This window comes from Podarcis vaucheri (genome assembly GCF_965113315.1).
Source record: "Podarcis vaucheri genome assembly, chromosome: 15".
Lineage (NCBI taxonomy): Eukaryota > Metazoa > Chordata > Lepidosauria > Squamata > Lacertidae > Podarcis > Podarcis vaucheri.
Genome location: NC_138753.1, coordinates 23,286,227 through 23,313,435, shown reverse-complemented (window position 1 = coordinate 23,313,435; position 27,209 = coordinate 23,286,227). Strand labels below are relative to the sequence as shown.

The window sequence follows — 27,209 nt, the reverse complement described above, 5'->3', positions numbered from 1 at the left end:
AACTAAGCCTGGAATTTCATTGTACACAGGTTGTACATTGACAATAAAGGTATTATTATTATTATTATTATTATTATTATTATTCACAGTTATTGGGGAATAAGCCCTGCTGGTCACCACATCTTACACCATGCATTGAAAGCACCTTCCATCCCCAAAACCAATTATAGTTGGTTAAGGGCGCTGGGAAATGCAGTTCTGCGAGAGGTAGACTATAGTTCCAAGGATTCTTTGAGAGACATCATGTGCTTTAAATGTATAGTGTCAATGTGACTGTGAAATTGGGCGGGGGGGGACTTTGTTCAGCTGCAAACATGTCATCCCTGGTCCAGATCTCACCTTTGTCCGAACACATCTTCTGAAGGACATTGAAGGATGGTGTCTCTTTTTAAAAAAATAAAGGGGGTGGGGGAGGAAAACTCTCTCTTTTTTAGTGCTTACCTTATCATACCGGAAAGTGGTTGGACAAACATCAGTGTATGTATTGATTGGGCTGAAAAACATCATCATCAACAACTGATGGGCTGTAAAAGCCAGACACCCAACTCATTCTCCACCTTTCCACCCAAAAATACAAGCCAAGGGAAATGGCTTCATAAGTTAAGAGGAGCATTTGGTTCACTACTGTGGGTTTTAGATTTATTGGGCCAAATTGGTTCTTGGTTTAATCATTCCATTAAAGTCAGGGGAATTAAGGATGCCGGCCGGAGGGAGGAGAGAGCTGGTCTGCTGGGCCCACTTTTATGGTGGTTGAAATAGGAGGTTCTATAAAACACATGTCATGGAGGGGCCATAAAAGGAGAAGTTACACACTGCCAAAATTGCTTTGAAATTGGGCCTCTTCCAGGCACTGGGCAGTATCCCGACCCGATGTAAATTGGAATCTCATGCATTTAATTCTCCGAAGCGGAGCTACTTTAACTCTGGTTGAGCATGCGGCTCTGAGCGGCTGCCGTTTGATGTATCATCTGCTGGACTATTTTAATATTCTGTGATTTTGTATCTAGAACATCCAATTGCATGAGGAGACTTTAAAGCAGCTTTAACAGGCATTGATTCGTTAGCCTGACCACTCTGCATCCCAGTGAGACAAGTCCCAGGGGGACAGATCCAGACAGCTACGCTTACTGCCACCACCTTTTAACTCACACATTGTGGACAGCCCAGTCTTGTGTTTTTTTTAGCATACTACTGGGGCAAACCACATAGACTATCAATGGGCTTATTGCAGTTGAAGCATTTCCGTGCCTATCTAATATAGCATTTGTTTTAATCGTTGAAACTTCTCAGACTTAAGTTGCATACCCTCCAATGAAAATAGGGATGTCCTATTCTATTATTATTATTATTATTACTATTATTATTATTATTATTATTATTAGCACATTCAGGCCAGGCCAGCCTCTCCTGGTTGTGGCTTTGGAATCTATTCACTATTAGATTAATTTCCAGGCCCTTTTTTTTTCTTTCCCAAGTAGGAAGGTCTTCTAAACTTAAATAAACAAACAAATCAATGGCCAACATATTCTGTTGCCTAGGTTTTGGTGCAAAATCCTGTTTACTGTTCTAAAAAAGCCAGGGTTTGCATTATTATACTATCTGAATAGGGAAGGTAACCGAATAAGATAACGCTTGTATGGATAAAAATGTGATGGTGGGAAGGCTGATACCAGAAGTTCCAGAACAAAGTTTTAGTCATGTTTTTCAGTGCTTATTCTAACACTGCCATCTATAGGACATACAAAGTACAAAACAGGTAAATTAAGATATTTTTGTTGGAGAAACATCTGTTGAGGTTGAATCAACAGCGGAACGAAAATTCAGTGTGTGCATTGGGGGGGAGCTGACTAATTCTTTGCTCTGCTCTGTCTTGCTTACAAAATGTCAAGATAATATCCCAATTTAAATGTTTTCAGTACTAAATGTTTTCAGTCAACTAAAGGTGCTGTTGGGCTTTTAGGAACTAGAAAAGAAAATATTGAAATTTGGTGTGCTTAAGAAGTTGTGCCCTAATTTCATAAATTAAAAAGTTGCACTTATATGTTTATATATTTTTAAATTGTTTGGAGAAATTATTCAAACTCGAAGGAAAAGCCTGGCCAAAGGGAAACATTTATCTCACTGTCTAAAACAAGCATTTGTGCTTCAAACAGGTGAACACCTTCCAGGCTCTCCTGGTCTCAGATGGAACATCCTCATTTGCCATCTTCAACTATGAGGAAATCAACTGGACCACAGGGACTGCAAGTGGAGGAGACCCTCTGACAGGCCTTGGTGGTGTGATGGCTCAGGTAGGAACTTGAGTTTCTCTCCTTAGGCTGTCTTCTCCAGTGACCATTTTGGTGCCTGGCACCTAAATCAGGCAGCTCTGTGGGTGTAGAGAATAGTATCTAACCCCCCCCCCCAAAAAAAGGGTCCCAAGTTCCAGAGAGGGGTCATGTTGCCTATTTCTCCACCTGTAGCATCTGAGTTGAGAAGAAGGGACATGTTCCTTTCCTCCTCCCCTTCAAGGCCCAGAGGCTATGTTCAGCCTGAGGAAACAGGAGGCAGGGCCCATTTTGAAAAGTGGGCCTGTGCCTTGCCCTGAGGCAAAGATCTTAGTGATAGATATGGCACTGTGGAGTTGGGGAGAAGTAAAGGAGTTGAAGGAAGAGCTGAATCCATCCGTCTGTCCATCCATTCCTCTATGGCTCATCAAACCTGAAATAGGAATCACAATAGGAACAGAATGGCAGAGTCACTATTCACAGTTCAGAGTGTGGTTCAAAGAAACAGACCGAGCCAGACCACTGGCCCATGTAGGTCAATATTGTCCATGCTGGCTGGAAGCAGCTCTCCAGGGTTTCAAGCAGGGGATATTCCCAGCCCTACCTGCAGATGATGGCGATTGAACCTAGGACCTTCTGCACAATAACAGCTGCTGTTCCATTGAGCCATGGCCTTTTCCTGTAAGTTCAGTGTTTGCTTCAGCACAGAGATAAAAATGCTTCTGAATAGCAGTTGTTGGAAGCCACAGAAGAAGAGAGGTTCCTGCATTTGGTTCCTGCTTGAGAGTTTCCCACAAGCATCTGATTGGCTGCTGTGAGAACAGGATGTTGGACTAAATGGACCATTGTTGGCCTGATCCAGTGGGTTCGTCTTATGTTCTTATTCCAGAGGATTGTTGCAGCAAAAAACAGCAGTCTTGTAGCACTGAAAGATTAACGAATTTGTTCCACCATAAGCTGTATGATAGATGCTAGAAGATGAAGCCCACTTCATTGGAGGCATATTGTGGGCCACCACTTTCATGAATAGTTGCTGTGTTTATTTCCCCCACTTAAGCTCTCCTTGAATTTCCAGAGACTCTACTTTTATTGCACTTGCCATTTTCCACTGCATTTTGCAATTTCCCCCACTCGGTGCCCAAGTGTGTGTGTATCACACATGCTTATGCATACGCTTGTCAACTGAAGATAACCGCCCAGCTGACAAAGCGTACCTTCACAAAAGGTTGCACCTGCCTTCCCCACTGCATTGCTTTCTGGGTGTTTTGGATCAGGACTCGTCATCACTACTGATGGGAGTGTTGGGATGCTTCCGGGGAGATGGGGACATCAGGCAGGCCCCCAGCTGGCTCCAGCCACCGGCCGGCAGCCGAACGATCACGATCACCGGTCTCCCTTGGAACAGCATCGGTCAGCAACACGAGCCTCAGATACGTTTAGAGACCCGTGCACGCTCTGTCAGCAGAGTGTGTAAATCTTCTCACAGCAGAAGCGGCGGACAGAAAAATGTGTAAGCATAATGTACAGCATTTTATTCAGCACAGTTCAGGAACAAACTTCCCTGTCTGCTTCCCTTCGTCTCCAGCAAAACAGCAGTAACACAAAAGCTATATACAAACGGAAGTTCCCAGCAGACTGTGCTGGAAATGTAAACAGGCATGTGACACACAATAGTCATGCCTGTCCCTTGTAAGGTGGAATGGAACTATATCCTAACAGGGAGTTCCATTAATCAGTTCATCTATCTCTTGATGACGGCCAGTGACCAATATTCAGAAGGAAACTTTGTGAAGATGTCCAAAATAAGTACAACCCCCCCCCCCGAAAACCACAGCAATAAAATTACTAACAACTGCATCATACAATAGAACGCCAGGCACAGAAAACATAGTTGTAACACTGCTGATATTAACCCTGGTGAGTTTTATGAGCAAAGCACAGGGATGTGCTGTGATCTAAAAGGAACAAAATAGCATAAAATGCCGCTGCAGTAGAGGCTGGATTTGCTGCCTGAGGCAACCACCTCACCTTCCTCATGGGTGGGCCAACCATGGCTGCAGCCTTTTACTCATTCCCCGCCCCACTCTCCCCTATGTATTGTAGGCTGGCTTCAACGGTGGAAATAGCACCAACTTTTTCAGCATACCTGGTTCCAGGACCCCAGATATAGCCAACATAGAAGACACAACCAACGTCAATGTGCCGGGCCGCTGGGTGTTCAGAATTGATGGGAGGGAAATTGACCCAGCCAACGGGTGCAGTTTTAGAGGTAAGCAATATTTTTTTAAAAAAATCCCACTTTATGTTGTTTCCAACTTTTGATCCAGGCAGCAAAATATGATACAATACAATATCTTTATTGTCATTGTCCCATACAGAACAACGAAATTGAAAAATCTACATAAGACATTCAAAAACCAACAAGCCTGCTATCCCAGCTATCCCAACCTGGTTAGCCCCCTAAAAACCCTGATACCTCATTTTTAAATACAATATACTCCTATAGAGACTCCTTATACTGCGTTTAAAACCAAAATCACATTTGGGTAGAAACTGTTTCTCAGACTAGTCTTAGTCTTTATAACCCTGTATCTTCTTCCAGAAGGCAGAAGCTGAAAGAGACTACACTGTTGACTACACTGACTGTCAGTGTTTCGGGCAGTGTTTTGCAGCAATGAATACCTCCTGTGGCAGGCAGCCTCTGCAACCAGGCAATGTTTGACATATGCGTTCAAAACTCACCATGCATATTAAATATTTGTTTATTGTATTTGTTTATTATATTTATTTATTCTTTCTTTCTTTTTTGTTCAAATAATGAAAATCAAAGCAACTTACAAATAAAAGGACACAGAACACATTAAAAACCTAGGGTAAAACAACCCCAAATACACAAATCTATAGATGATAGATAGATAGATAGATAGATAGATAGATAGATAGATAGATGATAGATAGAGATAGATGATGATAGATAGATAGATAGATAGATAGATAGATAGATAGATAGAGATAGATAGATAGATAGATAGAGATAGATAGATAGATGATAGATAGATAGATAGATAGATAGATAGAGATAGATAGAGATAGATAGATAGATAGATAGATAGATAGATAGATGATAGATAGATAGATAGATAGATAGATAGATGGATAGATGGATAGAGATAGATAGATAGATAGATGATAGATAGATAGTTGATGATAGATAGATAGATAGATAGATAGATAGATAGATAGATAGATAGATGGATAGAGATAGATAGATAGATAGATGATAGATAGATAGATGATAGATAGATAGATGATAGATAGATAGATAGATAGATAGATGATAGATAGATAGATGATAGATGATAGATAGATAGATGATAGATAGATGATAGATAGATAGATAGATAGATAGATAGATAGATAGATAGATGATAGATAGATGATAGATAGATAGATGATAGATAGATAGATAGATGATAGATAGATAGATAGATAGATAGATAGATAGATAGATAGATATAGATGATAGAGATCCAATGACACGTCACCCTGCTAAGAGAAATTTAAGATCCAATGGAGTTGTTGAGTGTCAATGTTTCTTCCTAGTGCTCAAAAACAGAAAGTTATGGCACCAGTCCCACAAACCTTAAAACACCCTCCCACCAAATCTGGTGCCCTTCAGAAGGTTTAGACCAGTGTTTCCCAACCGGTGTTCCGCGGCACACTAGTGTGCCGCGAGACGTTGCCTGGTGTGCCGTGGGAGGGAGGCGGGCGAGTCGGGCGACGAGAGGCGGGGCGGTGGAGGCGAGGAGAGGCCGCCCAGCACGTGGCTCTCGCCGTCTGCCTGCCTGGCTGGCTGTCTGCATGGCGCTGACGTCACGGGGCTGTAACGTGCCCCACATAGGCACACGCGGGGCGGCGAGCAAGCTCCCTCCCACATCCCATCGCCGCTCGCTTCGGCCGGCCTACTGGGCTGTCGCAGGCGGAAGGCCTGCGCATGCGCGAGGTTTTCGCGCCTTCGGGATTGCCTTCATGCCTTCCTCCTCCCGGGTCCTTGAGAGCGCGGGAAGCGGCAGCGCGGGGCCGGCGTTGAGCCTGGTAGGTATTGCGCTTGCCAAGGCAGTCATTTGGGAAATGAAAACTTGCAAAGCAAGCAACCAGTTCAATCTGAAGTACGTGTATGCTTAATATCCTGTATCTGAAACCTGTTCTGCCCCCTCCCCCACACTTGGTGCCATTTTTATCTACACATGCAGCAGAGTAAGTTGACCCCGAATAGTACCAATTCAGATGGCAGATGGGAGAATGACAGTGCTGAATGCTTTCCCATGTAGAACAGTCCCTGCAAATAAAAACCTAGCATATTTGGAAGAGGGATGCTAGCCTAACCATTACCTTCTATGCTGTTACTATTTTTTTATTTTTTTTTTACATAAGTAAAAAGTGACCTTTCCCCATCTGGCATGGTGGTGTGCCTCGAGATTTTTTTCATGAAACAAGTGTGCCTTTGCCCAAAAAAGGTTGGGAAACACTGGTTTAGACTACAACTCCCATGTTTCCTGACTATTGGCTGTGCTGGCTGGAGCTGATGGCAGCTGTAGTCCAAATCATCTGGAGAGCAGCTTGCTGAGGAAGGCTGTCTTACAACAACCATGTGAAGCAGGCCAATATAGTCTCCCTACTGCAGCCTGGGCCCCGAGAGAATAGCAGTTTGCCAAAGATCACCTGGATAACTCTAAGGTAAGATTAGTCCTGGGCGGGAGGGACGTCCCTGCCTTGACACCTGTGCATGAACAATGAACCTTATTCATTGCTTACAATGGTGCAAGAGAGCAGGCCACATCTGTGCTACAAGCATATCTCTGCTTTTAAGCCTGTTTAACTGGGGTTGTTGACTCGGGTAGCGCTGTGGGTTAAACCACAGAGCCTAGGACTTGCCGATCAGAAGGTTGGCGGTTCGAATCCCCGTGACGGGGTGAGCTCCCATTGCTCGGTCCCTGCTCCTGCCAACCTAGCAGTTCGAAAGCACCTCAAAGTGCAAGTAGATAGATAGGTACCGCTTCAGCAGGAAGGTAAACGGCGTTTCCGTGCGCTGCTCTGGTTCGCCAGAAGCGGCTTAGTCATGCTGGCCACATGACCCGGAAGCTGTACGCCGGCTCCCTCGGCCAATAAAGCGAGATGAGCGCCACAACCCCAGAGTCGGTCACGACTGGACCTAATGGTCAGGGGTCCCTTTACCTTTACCTAACTGGGGTTGTCATCACATTTCATCCTAAACTGAGAAACTTAAAGTAAATTCCTACTCAGGCAGAACACCCACGGAATTACAAGGGGAGCTGAAAGGTTCTGTGAAATTGCTTGGAGGAATTTATTGCATCCCTGAGGTGACCCTCCTGAAGGAATTGTAGGAACTGTAGTTTGAAGGGATGGCAGGGAGAGCAATAAGCTATGAGAGCGTGGTAGTGAATTGTCATAATTTGTTAATATTTGTTCATTCTCGCTGGTAATGTTGATGTTAATTAGCGCAGAGTACCTTACAGTCATTATCTTAACCTGTCAGATAATAAAGGACAAATGCAGTGGAGACCGCTAAGAGCCTCCTACATAAAAAAAAAAATGATCTCATTTAATGCTAGTAGGTTGCATTGTTCTCTCACTTCCTTTCTTATCTCTGGTAGTAGCAATTAATGGGAAACGCCAGCCAGGTCAGTCTGTTGAAGTGAAAGCAGCAATGAATCCCAGGGCACTTCCCTTTATAGCAGCGGTGGAGATCCTGTGGCCTTCCAGATATGGCTGGGCTCACATCATAGAATCATAGAACTGTAGCGTTGGAAGGGACCACAAGGGTCATCTAGTCCAACCCCCTGCAATCTTTTTTGCCCAACGTATTGCTCGAACCCACAACCCTGAGAATAAGAGTCTCATGTTCTACTGTCTGAGCATCCTTGAGCGTTGGGCAAGCTGGCTGGAGCCAATGGGAGCTGCAGTCTAACAACAGCCAGAGGGCCACAAATGAGCCACGAACATCAACAGAGGCCTCCACAGAGCATCAGTTTTTATATTAGTTTCTATGGATCGCTTTATTGTTTAAGAGTTCATTGGATGGGCTTTATGAGCTTCTGTTTCTGTGTTTTATTTTGCTTTTACCATGTAGGTTGGCTCTGTGCTTTGAAGCAGTCTATAAAATTTGGGCAATCTCCGCTTGGTCTCAGCCAGCTCCCACCCTCCTGGGACAATCCCAGGCTGTCATCTTCCTTCTCCTTAATCTCTGTGTTGTCCTTGTAGAACCCAGAAGGAAGGAGGAGGATGGGGACAAAACTAGAATCATTTGGCTCTTCCTGATATTGCCTCTGGCTCCACCTACAGGTGGCCTCCTGGCCTTGCACCCTCCCAGTCCCAACAGACACCAATCACCACTGTTCCCCATCCATTCTTTATCTGCCCCAGCATGTCCTGAGACACTGAGGCTTTCTCACAATTTGCAGCTAACAGAGAAAATGTGCAGATTGTGCTCACGTAATTTGCAACTAACAGATGAATCAAAACAACAAGAACCACGCCACAAGGCCGCCACCACTTCATTACTACTTTTCTATTAAGTTATGGTCCTCTTGTGCTAGATTTTTAAAATACCAGCACTGATAGGGATCCTATTAACCTTATCTTTACAAACACAACATGCTAGCTGATAACAAGCGAGCCCCTCCTGCACACTCCGTTGGAAATGCCATCGCCTTGAAAAGATGCTATGGCTGATCAAACATTTCCCCGGCTCCTGAATTATGGATCTCAGATGCGTTAACAGGCCTCCCTGCATAATGTGTGTGTGAGCATCAGTATAAACAGGACCAAAACTATCTCTGCCACCCCACAGGGACTTGAGTGCAGGGAGATTATAGCATTAGCGGTTTAGGAATTTAAAAGAGCATATATCCCTTCTCTGCCACAGGTCTGAGAATATTCTTTCTCTGCCACCTGTCTGCACACTGCAGGGAACAGAACATGCGTCTGTCCATCTGGCCATGTTGGATTGGGGAGCCCCAGGGCTGACCCACAGACAAGAGAGTCAGCCTGGAGGCAGAGGTGACTGCAAGCCAGAAGCTGAGCTGGGAAGCCTGTCCAAAGCTCAGGGGCAGGAGTGGGTTGGGATGAGGATGAAGGCAAGCCAACAGATGGGGAAACTGGCAGGCATGGAAGCATGGATGGAGGGAGATAAAGGAGGAACAGGCAGGTTGAGAGGCAGAGATACCTAAAGCAAAGCTAGTGAGCCCTATACCAGAGTCTGGATGGTGCCCAGGCAATGACCCAAGCTCAATATGGTGGAAATGACAAGGGAACTTCAGCTGCAGACACACTTTATTCTAGACTTAATGGAGGCTGAGTACTGGTTTTAGCTATTGCAGACCATACACAACCTACAACTATTGCATATTTCTTTGCCCCTGAAAAGCTGGTTGTGGCGTTTGCCTTCCTGTGTGTGTGATATCATGCTGGGTCATAAGGAAAGGGTTAAATGAGTGTGAAGTGATTGGCCAGTGGGAACCCAAGGGGAGGAGTTGGAGTTGTTGGGGAGTCTGGTGTTAGAGAAGAGAGAGGGAAGATAAGTCTGTGGGTTGGGATAGTTTGATGTGAGAGAGTGAGAGAATCTGTTAAGAGGAGTCAGATAGACAGTTGGGGTAATCAGTTAGAAGTTATTAGGGAGGTATAGGCCGGTAAAGAAACTAAGATTAAGAAACTGACAAGAAAAATTATCTGAAACCATAAACTTGATAATGCTTATAAAATAAACTTGTTTATTTGGTTTAATGTTAACAACTGTCTGGACTCTGTGTGTACCCGAGAGAAACGGGTTGGTGGCAGCGGGGAAGCAACCACAGTGGTGGCACAGGGATCAATAGACCGTCAAATGTCCAGGGACCCTGTGCGATCGCCACACTGGTTTCATTCTGAAAATTGATTCTGCGTTATCCCACAGTGTGTCCATGTGAAAATAGGTGTGGGAAGAGAGTGTATCCACGCCTGACCAATGACGTTCAGCAGGGGGGTGGCCTTTACCAAAATTACAATTGCCACTCTTTTCTTCATTCACCTGGGGCATGTGCCAGGAGGAAAAGGCTTGGATAACCTAATCAAAGGGAGGGTTTTCCAACCCGAATCAAGTAACCTGCGGACAGCAGAATCTAGAATCCCCAAGTATTTCTTACTTGTTTGGATGGCAAACAGAGATGTGTGTGGGTATGTGTGGAAACTGGCCTACTGTGCAAAGGTAAAATTCAACTTCGTTGCTCCACCCACCACTAGCATATCTCCCCCAGAGGTTTGTCTGGAAGTAAATGTGGCCCTCAGGCTGAAAAACATCTCCCACCCCTGATGTAAGGAATTCAAAATTTTGTATTATAGATAAGCACACACACACACAGTGGTTTATTTTCTGTAATGCCGTGTCTATCATGAAGTATTGTTGCTTCAAAATTATGCTGCTTGATGTTTAATTACTGCTAATTCATATTGGAGGAAAATGAGCCTAACTAAGCAATTGCAAATTAATGCCCCTTGAGTTGCAAACATAACTCACCCAATTGTTACTAGAATTCAGTTACAGCAGCGGTGGCATATTTGAGATGTAATTCACGCTGCACGGGTGTAGTAATTTGTTGGTGCCAGAAGACTTTGTCGGAGCTTAATTGTGGTCAATGCACTGCGATTTGAACATGTTGAGTTTTCGTCTTCTCATGCTATGAATGTAGAAGTGACACCTACTAAATTCAAGCAGCTTTTGCAATTCAGGATTGCTATCATTTGAAGTGTGTGTGTGTTTAAAATTGATTTACTCGGAGTAAAACATTGTTGCATCCAGATCTTTGCTACAAAATGGGCTGATTCTTTTTCTTGTTCTTGTTCTTGTTCTTATTCTTTTAGGCCAGTTTCTCCGTCAAGGAGAAATATTCTGGGAAAGCGCAAACTGCTCCATCAAATGTCGTTGCCTGGATTTCAACAATGAGATATTTTGCCAGGAGGTGTCTTGCGGCCCCTACGAACTCTGTGAGCCAAAGGATAAGTTCTACCAGTGTGTGCCAGTGGAAAGCAGCACTTGTGTGGTCTTCGGGGACCCTCACTACCACACTTTCGATGGCTTCCTCTTCCATTTCCAGGGTTCTTGCTCCTACCTCCTAGCCAGGCAGTGTTGGCCAGGATCCATCCTCCCTTTCTTTAGCGTGGAAGCCAAGAATGAGAATCGAGGTGGCTCTTCTGTTTCCTGGCTAAAGGACATCTCTGTTGAGGTTTATTCGCACAAGATAATCATCCCCAAAGGCAGCTTTGGGAAAATTATGGTGAGAGTCAATTTTTTCAGTATGGGGAGAAAATTCAATTAAGGGTCCTTAATTCATTTAAAATTAGGGACCAGCGAATACATCAATTTTGGTTTCGCTCAATTTCTCACTTTTCCAGTCTTAAGGATCAGCTCTCCACATTTCCACTTCTTTTGTGATTTATTTGTTTTAAGTCACAAAAATTCACCAGCATTTTAGAGTGGATTTCTCCCAATGCAAACTTATTTGCAAAGCTGCTGCTGCTGCTGCTGCTGCTGCTGCTGCTTCTTCTTCTTCTTCTTCTTCTTCTTCTTCTTCTTCTTCTTCTTCTTCGAATTTATATACTGCCCTATACCCGGAGGTCTCAGGGCAGTTCACAGAAAAGTTTAGCTTAATATAATGCATTTTTACATGATATTTTCACTAATACATGCTATTTTATGCACACTTTACTCAATCATATGCATTGTGTGCATATTACTTGGCTGAAGAAATGTTTTGCAAAATTTGGAGATGTGCAAATTTCAAAGGATGGTTGTGTTTCTGTTCACACATTGTTTTGGGAAGAGCGAATTAAGCCACTTCATCTTCAAAAGAGAACTGTATTGAATTTCTCCTCCAACCCCATTTAAAACTAGAGCTAGACTGAAAAAATGGGATATTTTCACAAACATTTTTAACAAAAATCAACCACCACCACCACCCTTTTGGCAATTTTTCAGGGACTGCAAAGTTAGGATAGTGCTTCCTGAGCTGTTTCGCACAGCCTCAGAGACGTTGTCATGTATCCAGCTCTGATTGGCTACATAATGCCATGACACCACTACATTTGACCCTCTGTTGGCTGGGAATTAACCAGGAAGAAGTTTGAAAAGGAAAAATGGCACTGGAATAAGAACGCTGGTGGTGCTGGTTGTAGTGGTGTCAGTCAGCCAGTTGGAGAGGGAGGTGGATGTTCAAATAATATCAGGGTTGTTTGGAGAAATATTTCATTTGTAAAGCAGCAAAACCTGCTTGCAATACATGAAATATTAGCTCAGAATCCACTTAACACTGTTCCTTGTAGGCTTCCGTCATTAATACTGGGGTTATCCTTTCTAGGTTTTTATTCTGACATGAAAATGGCATCTCACGTGGTTTTCAGTTCATCTTGAGAAGTGTGTGTAGCTGCTGTCTGAATGCTCCTTTCAGACAGGGGTGGTCAACTGATGGCCTTTGGGCCAGATAAAGTTGAAGGAGCCTTTTTCCTAGCTCCCAGTAGACCTCGCACCCAAAGTTTTTAAAGTTCTTCAGAAATACACTGTTACATCTTCCTTCACACTTCAATGTCACCCCTTTTATACACAAGATGTAAATGGACCTCTTCCTATGTACTGCTATGCTTGAGCGTATATGCTGCACATTACAATCTTTCTGGCTGGATGGTACCAACTCAGTTATGAAGCAGAACACCTCCAGGTTGTGGTTTGGAGAACAAAGCATCTTCACCACCCAAGGTCATTCCTGCTTTTAGGATAGTGGGATCCAAAACTGAACTTTCTGATTGAATTCCAGATTACAGCATTCCCCCCCCCCCTCACATCTGGATAGCATCTCTGGGCAGTGCTTAATAAATTTGAGGGGCTTTGTGACTCATAATGTTGGATTGTATCAAATGCAGCCCTATGTAAGCTTCCCATGAGTAGCAGGATTTCCCCTTGTGCAATGGGACTTTTCTTGCTACCCACCCCCCACTGTGTGCTCCCTAAACCTATTTGGGGTTCCCCCAACTCTTCAGAGTGGATCTGAGAAGGGGGTGGGTGGGTGCAGTGGGAGGGGGAGGGGAATCCCTGTTGCACAAGCAGAGATCTTTGTGCTGGCGGGATGGTTCCTTAATTCATTTAATAATGAATGCAAGCCATTATAATTAAATAATAATGGTCAGGTTAGCAGAAGGTTTGTTATAAAATAGTAAATAAATACTTTTTGGACCCTCCTCTTCCCCCCGCTCCCTCTCCGTATGTCCCCTCCTCTCTATTTATATATATTTCTAATAAAAGAAAACAAACAATGTTTTGTATTTTGTACCCATCCTGCAGATAGACGACTTGGTTATGTCTCTACCTGTTTTCCTGGAACTGGGGGCCATAAAAATCTACCAGAGTGGTTTGTCGACAGCGGTAGAAACAGACTTTGGCCTCTTAGTGACCTACGATGGAGACCATTATGCTGCTATTTCTGTCCCAGGCTCCTACATCAATGCCACATGTGGTCTCTGCGGGAACTACAACAAGAACCCCGAGGACGATGTGCTGCGCTCGGATGGGAAAATGGCCACGTCAGTGCTGGATCTGGGGGAAAGCTGGCGGGTCTATCACCCTGAATGGAAGTGCTCCCCAGGCTGCTTAGACAACTGCAGCCTTTGCGATGCAGCGACCGAGTCCCTCTATTTTGGCCCCGAGCACTGTGGCTTTATCAACAAAACTGGAGGTCCTCTCTGGGAATGTGGCGCCATCGTTGACCCGACAGCCTTTGTCCACAGCTGTGTTTACGACCTGTGTAGCATCCGAGATAACGGCACCGGAGGGCTCTGCCAAGCCATTCAGGCTTATGCCTTGGTTTGCCAAGCCCTTGGGATCCCCATCGGAGAGTGGAGAGCGCAGACTGGATGCGGTAAGTGGGTGTACAATGGAGCTTCAGAAAGATGCAAACTTCAAGGAGCAAACAAGATGGGAACAGGGGCCGTTCTTGGACTACAACTCCCATCATCCCAAGGAATGGGTAGATTTGTTGATTTCCACTTCTCTCAGTTCCTCGTTTTCCCAATCTTCATTTCAGTTCTCCACATCTCATCAATTTGTGATTTATTTATTTTTGTAAAAAGATGAAGAAGCAGGGCCACTGGTGCAAAACAAGGATTGTCTCCGACTAAGTCCTACTCATCATAGGTAAAGGTAGAGGGACCCCTGACCATTAGGTCAAGTCGTGGCCAACTCTGGGGTTGCGGCGCTCATCTCGCTTTATTGGCCGAGGGAGCCGGCGTACAGCTTCTGGGTCATGTGGCCAGCATGACTAAGCTGCTTCTGGTGAACCAGAGCAGCGCATGGAAACGCCGTTGACCTTCCCACCAGAGCGGTACCTATTTATCTACTTGCACTTTGAGGTGCTTTCGAACTGCTAAGTTGGCAGGAGCAGGGACCAAGCAACAGGAGCTCACCCGTCGCGGGGATTTGAACCGCCGACCTTCTGATCGGCAAGTCCTAGGCTCTGTGGTTTAAGCCACAGTGCCACCTGCGTCCCTTGCCCATCTATGACCCCAAGTTAATTCAAAGGCAGAAAGCCTCCAACAGTGAAGGCAGACAGCTATTGCTAGCCATCTCCTCCATGAATTTGTCTAATCCTTTTGTAAAGCCCACAAAGCTCTTGGCCATCTCTGCCTCCTGTGGGAGTGAGTTCCACAGATTTCACTCTGCCCTTCTTTGTCCCCAATCAGCATCGCTGTGTTTTTGGAGAAAAACTGACAGGCTGACAAGAGAATTGGAGTCTCCCACCATTCTCCGGCATGCATGTTAACACCGAACTGATCTAGTGCCCTTGATGCACATTTAGATTTCTTCACTTAAGACATTTCCATATTGCTTCGTTATTCACCCTTCCAAGCAGCACACATCGTAACAATCCTTTGCTCAACAAGGCTCTTAACAGCATACACAGGAAAAGGAGAGGCAAGGACAGAGCAGTTGCTTGTACCCAGGCTTGAGGGCAAGGAATGTAAGATCAACTTTCGCTGAATTCCCTTTCTGAGAAGAGCTGTGGTTTCAGCAGCCTTCAAGAAACGTTGGTGGGAGCACTGGGGGGAAAGGGGGAAAAAGCTCTCCACCCAAACACTGAATGAGCTTAACACAGAAGATCCAAGAGGGGCTGGGATTCAAGTAAGCATTGTTGCCATGAAAGCTGATTCAGCCCTCTCCCTGTTTACAATCCAAGAAAAGACAAAGGGACACTTGAAGTAACTAAGGAGCAGCGAGCAAAGGACAAGCAGAAGCGAAACCACTCTAGCTTGTTCTTTGCTCCCTGGGTGGAATTCAATGCTGGGTCGGTGGAAGGAATTTAAGTGCCCGCGTTGAATTCGAGTGAGAGACACGGCGGGATTTATGGCTGGCATTTGGGGCTTGGATAAATTGGGGGCATCTGTACTGGCTTGCCTCTCTCCCTCTCTCTCTCATTTGTCACCTGCACCATTCAGCCGACTTCATCTTGATTTGCACCTGCCCAACTCAGAAAAGGAAAAGGAACTGTGACCATAGGAAGCTGCCTTATACTGAGTCAGACCATTGATGCATCTAGCTAAATATAGCCTGCACTGACTGGCAGCAGCTCTCCAGGGTTTCAGGCAGGGTCTACTCTGAGTTGGACTAGCACTGATACATGTCTCAGGTATAACCATCTGCTAGCTTAAGAGAGCCTTATTAAAGCTGATGCCTTCCAGATGTGATGATGATTAATGTCATTTATGAATCGCTTCCCATGAGCCATTCCAAAGTGATCAACAATATAATCAATACACATAGTATAATCATAGAACCATGGAATTGCAGAGTTGGAAGGGACTTCAAAGGTCACCCAGCCTGCACAAATAACACAGTTTTCACATTTAAAAAAACATTTAGAAACAATGATAAAACATGTGCCTTTTTTTCAGCCAGAGCTCACTGGAACTCATTTCCGGCACCTCTCAGCCAGATGCCTTTGCCATTCTAAGAGAATAATAATAATAATAATTTTTATTTATACCCCGCCCTCCCCAGTTAAGGCTGGGCTCAGGGCAGCTAACAAGCAATAATAAAAACAAGTTGAATGAATACAACATAAAAACAAGATTAAAATACAACATTAAAATATTGAAACATTGAAATATTAAAATGCAGCCTCATCACAGGAGGAGAAGGGAAAAAGAAAAAATAAAGAGGGGAAGGGAATCAAACAACAAGGGAGGCATTCACAGTGCATTCTGGCACCCTTTTTTCTAGAAAAATAGTACTGATTAAAACACAATTAAATATGTAAACACAATTCAAAACAACAGCAGCAATTCATGTTAAATCCCATACAAGTACAAACTGGGGATATACCGTAGTTCTCCACTTGGAAGGCTTGCTGAAAGGGGAACTCCTTCACCAGGCACCAGGAACGCAATAGAGGAGTGCTAGTGTGGCAGGGAGTTCCTAAGGCTGCCACACTGTCAGCCCAATTTTGACATAACACAGAACGAGACTCTTAAGAGGATGCAATGATCGGTTGCGTTATTAGACCATCTGTTCTCAACCACAGCTCCCATCAGCCCCAGACAGCACAACCCCAGAAGCTATCAGGGAGGATAAAGCTAGGAATGGCTACCGGCCATAAAGGTTATGTTCCATCTCCACTGTCAGAGGCAGTGAGCCTCTGAATGCCAGTCACTGGGACTCACAAGTGGGGACAGTGGTGTTGTGCTCAGGTTCTGCTTGTGGGCTTTGCATGGGCATTTGGTTGCTGGACTAGATGGGCCATTGGCCCCTGATCCAACAGGGCTCTTCTTATGTTCTTAAGCTGAATGACAGCCTGTGTGGTGTAGTGGTTAGAGTGTTGGGCTCCAGCCTGGGAGACCAGGGTTCAAATCCCCACTCAGCCATGAAGCTCACCAGGCCAGTCACTCACTCTCAACCTAACCTACCTTCCAGAATTGTTGTGTGGAAGAAGAGGAACCATGCGTGCCACCTGTGAGCTCCTTGGAGAAAAAGGTGGACTATGAATGACTATGAATGCAATAAATGAACTGGCTAAATCCATCAATGTCCCTTGTCTGCTTCTTCCAGCTGCTGCTGTGCAGTGTCCAGAGTCCAGCCACTACTCTGTGTGTACCAGCAGCTGCCCGGCCACCTGCTCGGACCTCACTGCCCCCTTGACCTGCACCTCTCCTTGCACCGAGGGCTGTGACTGCAACGAGGGCTACGTCCTCAGCACAGACCTGTGCGTCCCGATCCACCAGTGCGGCTGCGATGTGGACGGCCAGTACCACGCCATCGGAGAGTCGTTCTGGGCCTCGGTGGACTGCACGGTGCAGTGTTGGTGCGAGGACGGAGGGGAGGTCACCTGCTTCAACTCCTCCTGCCAAGAAGGAGAGGTCTGTGCCGTGGAAAATGGCTACCAGGGCTGCTATCCCAAGAGGGAGACGTTGTGTATGGTCTCCCAGGATCAGGTGCTGCAGACCTTTGACGGCGTCACATTCGCTTACCCCCCAGACAACTCCTACACGCTGGTCAAAACCTGCCCGGACAGACCCAGCTTCCTGGAAGTGGACATAAGCAAAAAGAAACCAGAATCAAGTCCAGACTGGCTTCGGAGCCTGATCATCCATATTGCCAGCCAGGAAGTCAAAATTGGAGGCATAGACAACTCTGAAATCAAGGTACTGGCTTGTATCAATGCTCAGTAAATTCTCCTGGTGGAAGGTCACCCAGTGAACTTCAGCGCTGAGTGGGGATTTGAACCCTGATCTCCCAGGGTCCTGCTCTGAGTCCCCCTGTCCTCCACTTATGTGCCCCCTAAATGCAATCTGGGGGTTTCCCCACCTCCCATCTTTAAGTCTCTGATCTTGGAGACTTAAAGGGGAAGCATGGGGAGATGTGGAAAAAACTTTGCTGGTCTCTTCCTGGTTCACTTTTAAGCCTCGGAGTAAGCACAATGGATTTTGACAGGTAGGCAGCTGTGCCCACTTGTCAAACGTGGCCCGCAAGGCTGATCCTGATAATAATAATAATAATAATAATAATAATAATAATAATAATAATAATAATAATAATATTATAATAATAATAATAATAATAATAATAATAATAATATTATAATAATAATATAATAATAATAATAATAATAATAATAATAATAATAATAATAATAATAATAATAATAATAGAATTTTATTTATATCCCACCCGCCCCAGCCAAAGCTGGGACTCACAGCGGCTAACAACAGTAAAAGTGGCACAGTTTACACAAAATAACAGTCAATTAATTGAAATGCATTCTAAAATCAATTCAGAATCAAATTAATGGCAACCATTGGGCTAGAGTTCTGTGAGGGTTACAGAAGGAGAGGGTCAGACCGTGCCTTGGCCAAAGGCCTGGTGGAACAGCTCTGTCTTGCAGGCCCTGCGGAAAGATGTCAAGACCCTCAGGGCCCTAGTCGCTTGTGACAGAGTGGGGCCACGGCCAAAAAAGCCCTGGCTCTGGCTGAGGCCAGCCTAACCTCCCTGTGGCCCGGGATCTCCAAGATGTTTTTATTTGAAGACCATAAGGTCCTCCATGGGGCATACCAGGAGAGGCGGTCCCGTAGGTACGAGGGTCCTAGGCCGTATAGGGCTTTAAAGGTTAAAACCAGCACCTTAAACCTGACCCTGTACTCCACCGGTAGCCAGTGCAGCTGGTATAGCACCAGGTGAATGTGATCCCATGGTGAGGACCCCGTAAGGAGTCTCGCCGCAGAACTCTGCACCCGCTGGAGTTTCTGGGTCAGTCTCAAGGGCAGCCCCACGTAGAGTGAGTTACAATAATCAAGCCTGGATCGGGCACATGGAGCCCAAAGTTTCCCCGCTCTTGGCCTGGACAGATCCACAGCCCGACATAGCAGAGCAAAGAGTTCTGGTGGAACTGACTATAACACTCATTGTGTACTGCAAATATGTGATTTTTTGCTAATATCCACTCAGATGTGAGCCAGTGGTTAAGATGCAGGTCTTCTAAGCCAGCAAAACAATGCTTAGCAATAATAACAAGTGTGTTCATACTGAACGTGTCATCTGCCCCCCTGTCCTGGCTGCCTGATGAACACAAGAGTTGGTTCTTTTCTTAATCCTGCCAAGACGGAGGATCATCTGTGATAGGAAATGCAGAGTGTCTCATTAGCTACACCCGCCGCTGACATTCTCCCCCAGATACGCATTTTATCAGGCAGTGTTAACACTAATGACGGAAGACACAAAATGAGTTTACATGAGTGATCAAACAACCTCAGCTTGACGCTGTGCTGCTCACAGTTAAAATAATTGTGTGTCTCTTAAAAAGACAGATATAGAGAGAGGGAGGGAGGGAGGGAGATGGTGTTATCTGCATGAGCGAAATTTACATGCCGTTTTAAAAATATATTAATAGCAGAAAGTTTAGGCAACTTTGACTATGGTTAAAATTTGAGTTATATAGATAAATAGAAAATGGTATGAGATGGAGAAGAAAATGTTGTTAGTGGACTCCACAGAGGGGAGGAGGGAGGTCGGAGAATTCAGATAATTCAATATTTAATTTTTGTATTTTATGTTTGAATGTCAAATCATAAATGTAAAATATGAAATTCTAGGCAACTTCAGTCAGGACTGTAGGAAGAGAGTGGGGAGCCCCCTAACTATGGAACTCACTTCCACATGAATCTTCACTTCCACATGAAGCAGCGACGGCCACCAACCTGAATGGCTTTGAAAGATTATTGGACAAATTCATGAAGGATAAAGGCTGTCAGTGGCTACTAGCCACAATGGCTACGCTCTGCCACCACGGCTGGAAGCATCAATGCTTCTGAATACCAGTTACTGGGAACTGCAGGAGAAGGGGTAGCTTTATCCTTAGTGAATTTGTCTTTTAGAGCCACCCAAGTTTGTAGGCATAACTGCCTCCTGTGTGAGCAAATTCCATAGTTTAACTATGTGCCGTGTGAAGAAGTTCTGAATCTTCTAACACTCAACATCACTGGATGTTCCCAGGTTTTAGTATCCTAAGAGACGGAGACGAACATATCGCCACACAATCCTATTCACCTCTATCATGTCCCTGCCCCAGACTCACCTTTATCCCCCAAACTAAAAAGCCTGAAACTAGTAACTTTTCCTCCTTGGGGAGTTCCTGTATCCCTTTGATCATTCTGACTGCCCTTTTCTAAACTTTTTCCAGCTCTACCATATCCTTTTCAAGGTGAGCTGATGAGAACTGTATATACAATAACCCAAGTTGTGGTCACACCATAGAGATATTATGAGTTTTATTTTCAACCCCCTCCCTAAATTTTGCAGGCTTCCAGATCCCTGCAGAAACCTGGCAGACTTTCTTGACTGAGCAAGATGGATTTAACTGTCCCAGGCAGTAGTGCCTCTGCCCCATTGGATTGAACACTGGGAAACTCCTCTCCACATCCTAGGCTCATGCGCATAGGCAACACTGCCACCTGGTGGAAGGATGTGTGCTTTAGCAAGCGTTCGCGCTGGACAATTTATTTAAAGCAGTTTTCAGCACAAACAGCACTTTCGAACCTGACTCACACGATTAGCTTGCATGTATGAGCACTGCTAATGTGTGATAGGAAGCAGAGGAGAGACATTATAAAAACAAATTCACCTTTTCGTCAATCTGGTGGTGACATTTTGTGATGACATTTTGCTGTAAAAACTGATTTTGCAAACCCGCGCTGAGTAGTCAGACTCCATCCCTGCTTCATTCCACCCCCCACCCCCTGTTCATTCCAACAAATGCATGTTTACACACTGGATGTCTGCATCTGCAGATCAATGTGTCTCACACACACCTCTGTCAGATCAAGCGTCTCTGACCTGCATACTGTGATCATCTCAGATTTGTTTGTTTTAAAATATCAGGGGTGCGAGTGCCTAGAATGGTTTGCTCTGCAACAACCACAGGAGCAAATCACTTCCCAAAAATTAGATGCAGGGCTCAGCACACTTTTTCAACAGGGGGCCGGTCCACTGTCCCTCAGACCTTTGGGTGGGGGGAATAAAAATGAACGAATTCCTATGCCCCACAAATAACCCAGAGATGCATTTTAAATAAAAGCACACATTCTACTCATGTGAAAACATGCTGATTCCCGGACCGCCCGCGGGCCGGATTTAGAAGGCGATTGGGCCAGATCCAGCCCCAGGGCTTTACTTTGCCTACCCATGAATTAGAGAGTTGGACAGATCATTTGCAGAACTCCTTGTGATTTATTTGCATCAAAGAGTCTTTACAGGTCTCCGTATTACTGCACCAATGCCACATCTTTGGGACTATGCCATTTCAAGGACTGTCCATATAGCTACTAGCCATGATGGCTATAAGAAACCTCCATGTCCAAAGGTAGTCTACCACTCAGCAAAGCCAGTGGTCCATTGGCCAGCATTGTCATTCAGCTACCCACATCCCAAACCTACTGCTGAACCCCTTAGAAGAAGAGAATAGCTTGGGCAGACACAGCCAGCCCTGTTCTTCCTTGCCCAAGGACTTTCCAATGCACATTTCAACAGTTTTGAAGAGAAGAAAGGGAGGGAAAGGCCAGGAATCAATTAAGCCAAGAGGCTTAAATACAGGAGTAGGGATTTTGATGGAACACGGGGACACAAGAAGATACCTTACACTGAGTTAGACCATTGGTTCATCTAGTCCAGTACTGTCTGCTCTGGCTGGCAGCAGCTCTCCAGGGTTTCAGACAGGAGTCCTCTCTCAGACCTACCTGGACATGTCAGGGATTGAACCCGGGTTCCTCTGCATGCAAAGAGGTGCTCTGCTACTGAGCTACAACAGAAAACCCAACTGCTTTTCCTCCAAATGGGTGCTAAAGAGCAGTTTTCCCCAGAGGAAAGCAGCAGAACAAGAGGAAATGTAGATAAGCCTTTGTTGGCTCCGCTTGTCCTTGGCTCTGGCGCCACCTACTGTTGGCCTCCCTGCTTTTCACCCTCCCATTTCCAATGGACACTAAACACCATTGGCTCATCTCATCAAATTTCCTCTTCATTCATTTATTTGTCCCTGTCCCCCCTTTTTGCAGGTGAATGGATATGAAATGGAGCTTCCATATTTCCATCCTTCTGGCCAACTGGAAATCTACCGCAGCAAAAACGGGACCGTGGTTGAGTCCGAAGGGCTCATACATATCCTGTACTTGGACTCTGGCATGCTGGAGATACGCCTCTCAACTATCTATTTCAACTGCACCGGGGGCCTCTGTGGCTTTTTCAACGGGAACAGCAGCGACGAATTCTGTTTCCCTAACAGGAAGTGCACGGACAACCTGGCGGTTTTTCTGGACAGCTGGACAACCTTCAATGAGATTTGCAACGGGGAGTGCGGCGACCTTCTCAAGGCCTGCAACAATGATTCAGAGCTCCTGAAGGACTACCGGAGCCGGTCGAAATGTGGCATCATCAACGATCCCACCAACAGCTCCTTCCTGGAGTGCCACTCAGTGGTGAATGTCTCTGCTTACTATCGGACCTGCCTCTTCCGTCTGTGCCAGAGTGGGGGGAACCAGTCAGAGCTCTGTGACTCAGTAGCCCGGTATGCCAGCGCCTGCAAGAATGCAGAAGTGGACGTCGGTCCGTGGAGAAGCTTTGACTTTTGCCGTAAGTCAGTGCATGCGCCTTTTTGTCAAAGGTGTGGCCATTTGAGCAGACCTCCACAAGTCCCTTAAAACCTGGGTTCCATTTTTTAAAAAAGTAAATTACCAGTCCTCCTGGATTATTTATTTTATACAGGTTAAGATCCAGAGAGATCATTATAGGGATCTAAGGAGCTTGCCTTGTGTGCTCAAAGGCTTATATGCGGTCCTTTGAGTCCTGCCGTTCAATGTGTACCTTATATCCTCAAAGGCTCAGTGTATTGTACAGTGGTACCTCGGGTTACAGACGCTTCAGGTTACAGATGCCTCAGGTTACAGACTTTGCTAACCCAGAAATAGTACCTCAGGTTAAGAACTTTGCTTCAGGATGAGAACAGAAATCGCGTGGCGGCAGTGTGGCAGCAGCAGGAGGCCCCATTAGCTAAAGTGGTACCTCAGGTTAAGAACAGTTTCAGGTTAAGAACGGACCTCCAGAACGAATTAAGTTCTTAACCTGAGGTACCACTGTATTGTATTTATTTATTTCCCATCCTTCACCCTAAGGCCCCCAAGGCAGGTTGCAACATTAAAACACAATATTAAAAACAATTTAAAACAACTTACAATAATAAAAAATAAGGCGGGTCCTCAAAGTATACAGCTCAAGTGTTAAAAGCCTGGAGCATCATTCTCCAGAAACTGTATAATGAAGGTGCCAGGTGTGCGTTTCTGGGGAGAGAGTTCTGCAGCTTAGGGGCCACCACAGAGAAGACCCTCTCCTGGGCCACCACCACCTGAGCTTCTGAGGGCACCAAGAAGGCTCCCTCTGCCAGTTTCAGCACACAAGAGAGTGTAGAAAAGGAGGGTGGTTTTTCAGATATTTGGGGCCTGAGTCATTTAGGACTTTAAACAACAAATATGGGTACCTTGAATTGGCCCAGAAATGAAGTGACAACCAGTTTTAAAATAGGGTTTACATGAGATGTAGGTGGAAACCCAGCCAGGAATCCGGCTGCTGCATTTTGAAATAACTGAAATTTCCCAGTCGTCTTCAGGGATAGCTCCACGTAGAGCACATCATAATAATCCAACTTTGAAGGTTCCAGTGCGTGGAGTATAGTGATCTCTAACAGAAATGGGTCGTAGCTGGAGAACCAGCTGGAGCTTTAAAAAAAAGGCCCTTCTAGCCACTGAGGCCTCTTGAGCCTCCAGCCATAGTGTTGAATCCAGGAGCCCCCCCACAGTGCAACCCTGCTCCTTTCAGGGGAGTGCAACCCCACCCAGGGAAGGCTGCCTCTCCACCTCCCGGACATGAGAACCTGGGACCCATAACAGGATTCAGGTATGTCACACACATACTTGCAAAATACACCCCCAAATCCCACCCATCATAATGCATTTCACTGATCTATGTAAAATATAGATTAAAACAGTGTTGCAAAAGCATTACCTTTGTGCCTGGGGTGTTTTCTTTCTCTCTCTCTCTCTCTCTCTCTCTCTCTCTCTCTCTCTCTTTCCAGTTGCTTTTTGCCTCTAGATGCACTTTCTTAATTAAGTAATTTTCATAGAATGCATTCTAGGAGACATCAGGAGTTTTATTGCGCCGTGTTCTTGAATTGCAGTAGGGACCCCGACTTAAGCTGTAACAACAGAGGCTCATTTGTATGAGCGAGACGGTTGTGGGGGGGGGGAGTTGTTTAGCTATGGTAATATTCTTGCTGACAGTGGTATTATTTTCATAATCTAAAGGCAGATGTAGGAAGTTCACACTGCGGAAGCTCAAGAAGGCTTAGGTGAGTTGATGCAAATGGAAGGACGTGGAATTTGAGATTTGGCAGGCGATGAGCTTTCACAAAACTCGGAAGTCTGTGAATATTTTAAGGGTGCAGTCATACATAATGCTAAATTATGGTTTGTTTTAACTAAGCTTTTTTAAAAAAACAACAACAACAGCCCACAAATCATCTTACGAACTTGAAACCAGAGTTAAAAGAAATCACAGTTTGGGAACTACTTCACATTGTGATTTGTTGCCAGGATCATGGTTTGTTGCCAGAGCTGGGTTTGGACACTCAGACCACACTTTGGCTAAACAAAAAACCAGTTAGCATTTTGTACAAAACAGGCTACTGAGCGGCCCTTTACTGAAGCACAGAGTTCTAACCAATGATAGTCCTGCTCAGAGTAGACTCACTGAAGTGAATGGACAGGACTAAGGACCCTTTTAATCATGGTATGTAAAAGGGGGTTTCAGAAACCTAGTTTCCTCTCTAGAAATCACCTACATAAGAAGAGTCCTCCTGGATCAGACCAGGTCTCCATCTAGTCCAGCCCTCTCCTTCTCATGGTGGCCAATCAGATGCCTCCAGGAAACCCTAAAGCAGGGCTTAAAGGCAACAGACGTAGTTCATTCCCAACATTTGTGGGTCTGCTGATATTCCGCACCCAAGTGGATAACGCTGAACCAGTAAGAAGGGCCACAGGTTCCTGATAGTTAAACTATGGAACGCATTCACAGAAAAGGCAGTGATGGCCATGAACTTGGATGACTTTAAAAGGGGATGGGACAACTTCATGGAGGAGAAGGCTATCAATGACTACTAGTCATGATACCATGCTCTGCCTCCACGGTCAGAAGGAGTAATGCTTCTGAACACCAGCTGCTGGAAACCTCAGAAGGCGAGAGGGCATTTAACAGCATGTTGATATGCAGGAAAAAGAGGGGAAGAAATAACAGGGTAAACAGGAAGGAAACTCCATCTAGCCCAAGGCTGTGTAATGTACTACAATGCTGAAAGGATACTAAACAAGGCAACACAATGACAATTTGAATGTCAATAATTGACAAAGAAACTAATAAAGCAGCTTGAATAAGAATAAAACCATGCAGTAATATTGCAAGGCTTTGCATTGTCTCTTCCCTAATAAAACTCCCTCCGGAGGATTTAGCTGAAAGCATCCTAGGCTATCCCAACTTCCCTCGTGTTTCTCGATTGCTGAACATTACAGCATCAAGTTCAAGAGCAATTCGTAGCTACCAATCTAGTGCAGAGGATGAAGGACCCTGCCTCCTGACACACACAAAGCAGGAAGAAAGAAAGGGAAGAGAATCAGACCTCTTAGAGGTATACTGGCTCTGAACATGGCAGTCCCTGTTTAATCTAATAACCACTGATGGGCAAATGAATGGAGGAGAAATCTAGCTCCCTTTTAAAGCCTTCTAAACTGGTGGCCACCCCATCATGGGGCAGTGAGTTCCAAAGGTTAAGTATGTCTTGTTTTAAACTAGCGTTTCCTTTTGCCTGTCCCGAATCAGTTTCATTGTATGATCCTGATTATAACCCCCAACCCCACCCAGCCATGGGGGGAACTGTTCATGGAACCATAGAATTGTAGAGTTGGAAGGGACTCCCTGCAACGCAGGAATCACACCTAAAGAATGCCTGACAGGTGGCCATCCAGATTGCCATGGAGAGAGGCTTGTGATTGCACCTTTCTTGCTTAGTTTGAAAATGGGAATGCACATGACACATCCAGGGCATTTATACTACAAAGCACTTTAGCAAACAATTGATCAACCCTGATCGCTAGGACTGTATAGAGGAGGGGCTGGCAAGACTGAGCCCAGAGTGATTGGCATTAGTTAGACCTGACAGCCCATATCCTTCTGCTCAAAAAAGGAGAGAGGGATGAATAGCTCTGGTCTGGAGCCTGTGATTATGAGCTCCCAGAGAAGCAGAATGGTTTTAAACCTCACCCTGATATCTTTGACAGTGGCAGACCGGAGTGTGCTCGGCTTGTTGAATTTTTAAGCCTGTGCTAACTTTTTGTTAGTTGATTGGGACGCGGGTGGCGCTGTGGGTTAAAGCCTCAGCGCCTAGGGCTTGCCGATCGAAAGGTCGGCGGTTCGAATCCCCGCGGCGGGGTGCGCTCCCGCTGCTCGGTCCCAGCGCCTGCCAACCTAGCAGTTCGAAAGCACCCCCGGGTGCAAGTAGATAAATAGGTACCGCTTACCAGCGGGAAGGTAAACGGCGTTCCGTGTGCTGCGCTGGCTCGCCAGATGCAGCTTGTCACGCTGGCCACGTGACCCGGAAGTGTCTCCGGACAGCGCTGGCCCCCGGCCTATAGATGTGAGATGGGCGCACAAACCCGAGTCTGTCAAGACTGGCCTGTTCGGGCAGGGGTACCTTTACCTTTACCTTAACTTTTTGTTTATGTTTTCTGGGAATTAACCTTGCCTGCATGCATTTCCAGGCTTCT

The 27,209-nt window shown here is 45.4% G+C and overlaps 1 protein-coding gene across 1 annotated transcript in view; it reads left to right on the top strand.

Annotated features, from left to right (window-relative positions):
* LOC309519795 (alpha-tectorin-like) overlaps positions 1 to 27,209 on the top strand; it is a 93,235-nt gene that overhangs the window by 18,475 nt on the left and 47,551 nt on the right. The window contains exons 4-9 of the mRNA XM_082200927.1: positions 2,154 to 2,291; positions 4,371 to 4,536; positions 11,184 to 11,596; positions 13,654 to 14,227; positions 17,410 to 18,002; positions 22,401 to 22,974. Of these exons, the coding sequence (XP_082057053.1) occupies positions 2,154 to 2,291; positions 4,371 to 4,536; positions 11,184 to 11,596; positions 13,654 to 14,227; positions 17,410 to 18,002; positions 22,401 to 22,974 (2,458 nt within the window). The remainder of the gene's footprint in view (positions 1 to 2,153; positions 2,292 to 4,370; positions 4,537 to 11,183; positions 11,597 to 13,653; positions 14,228 to 17,409; positions 18,003 to 22,400; positions 22,975 to 27,209) is intronic.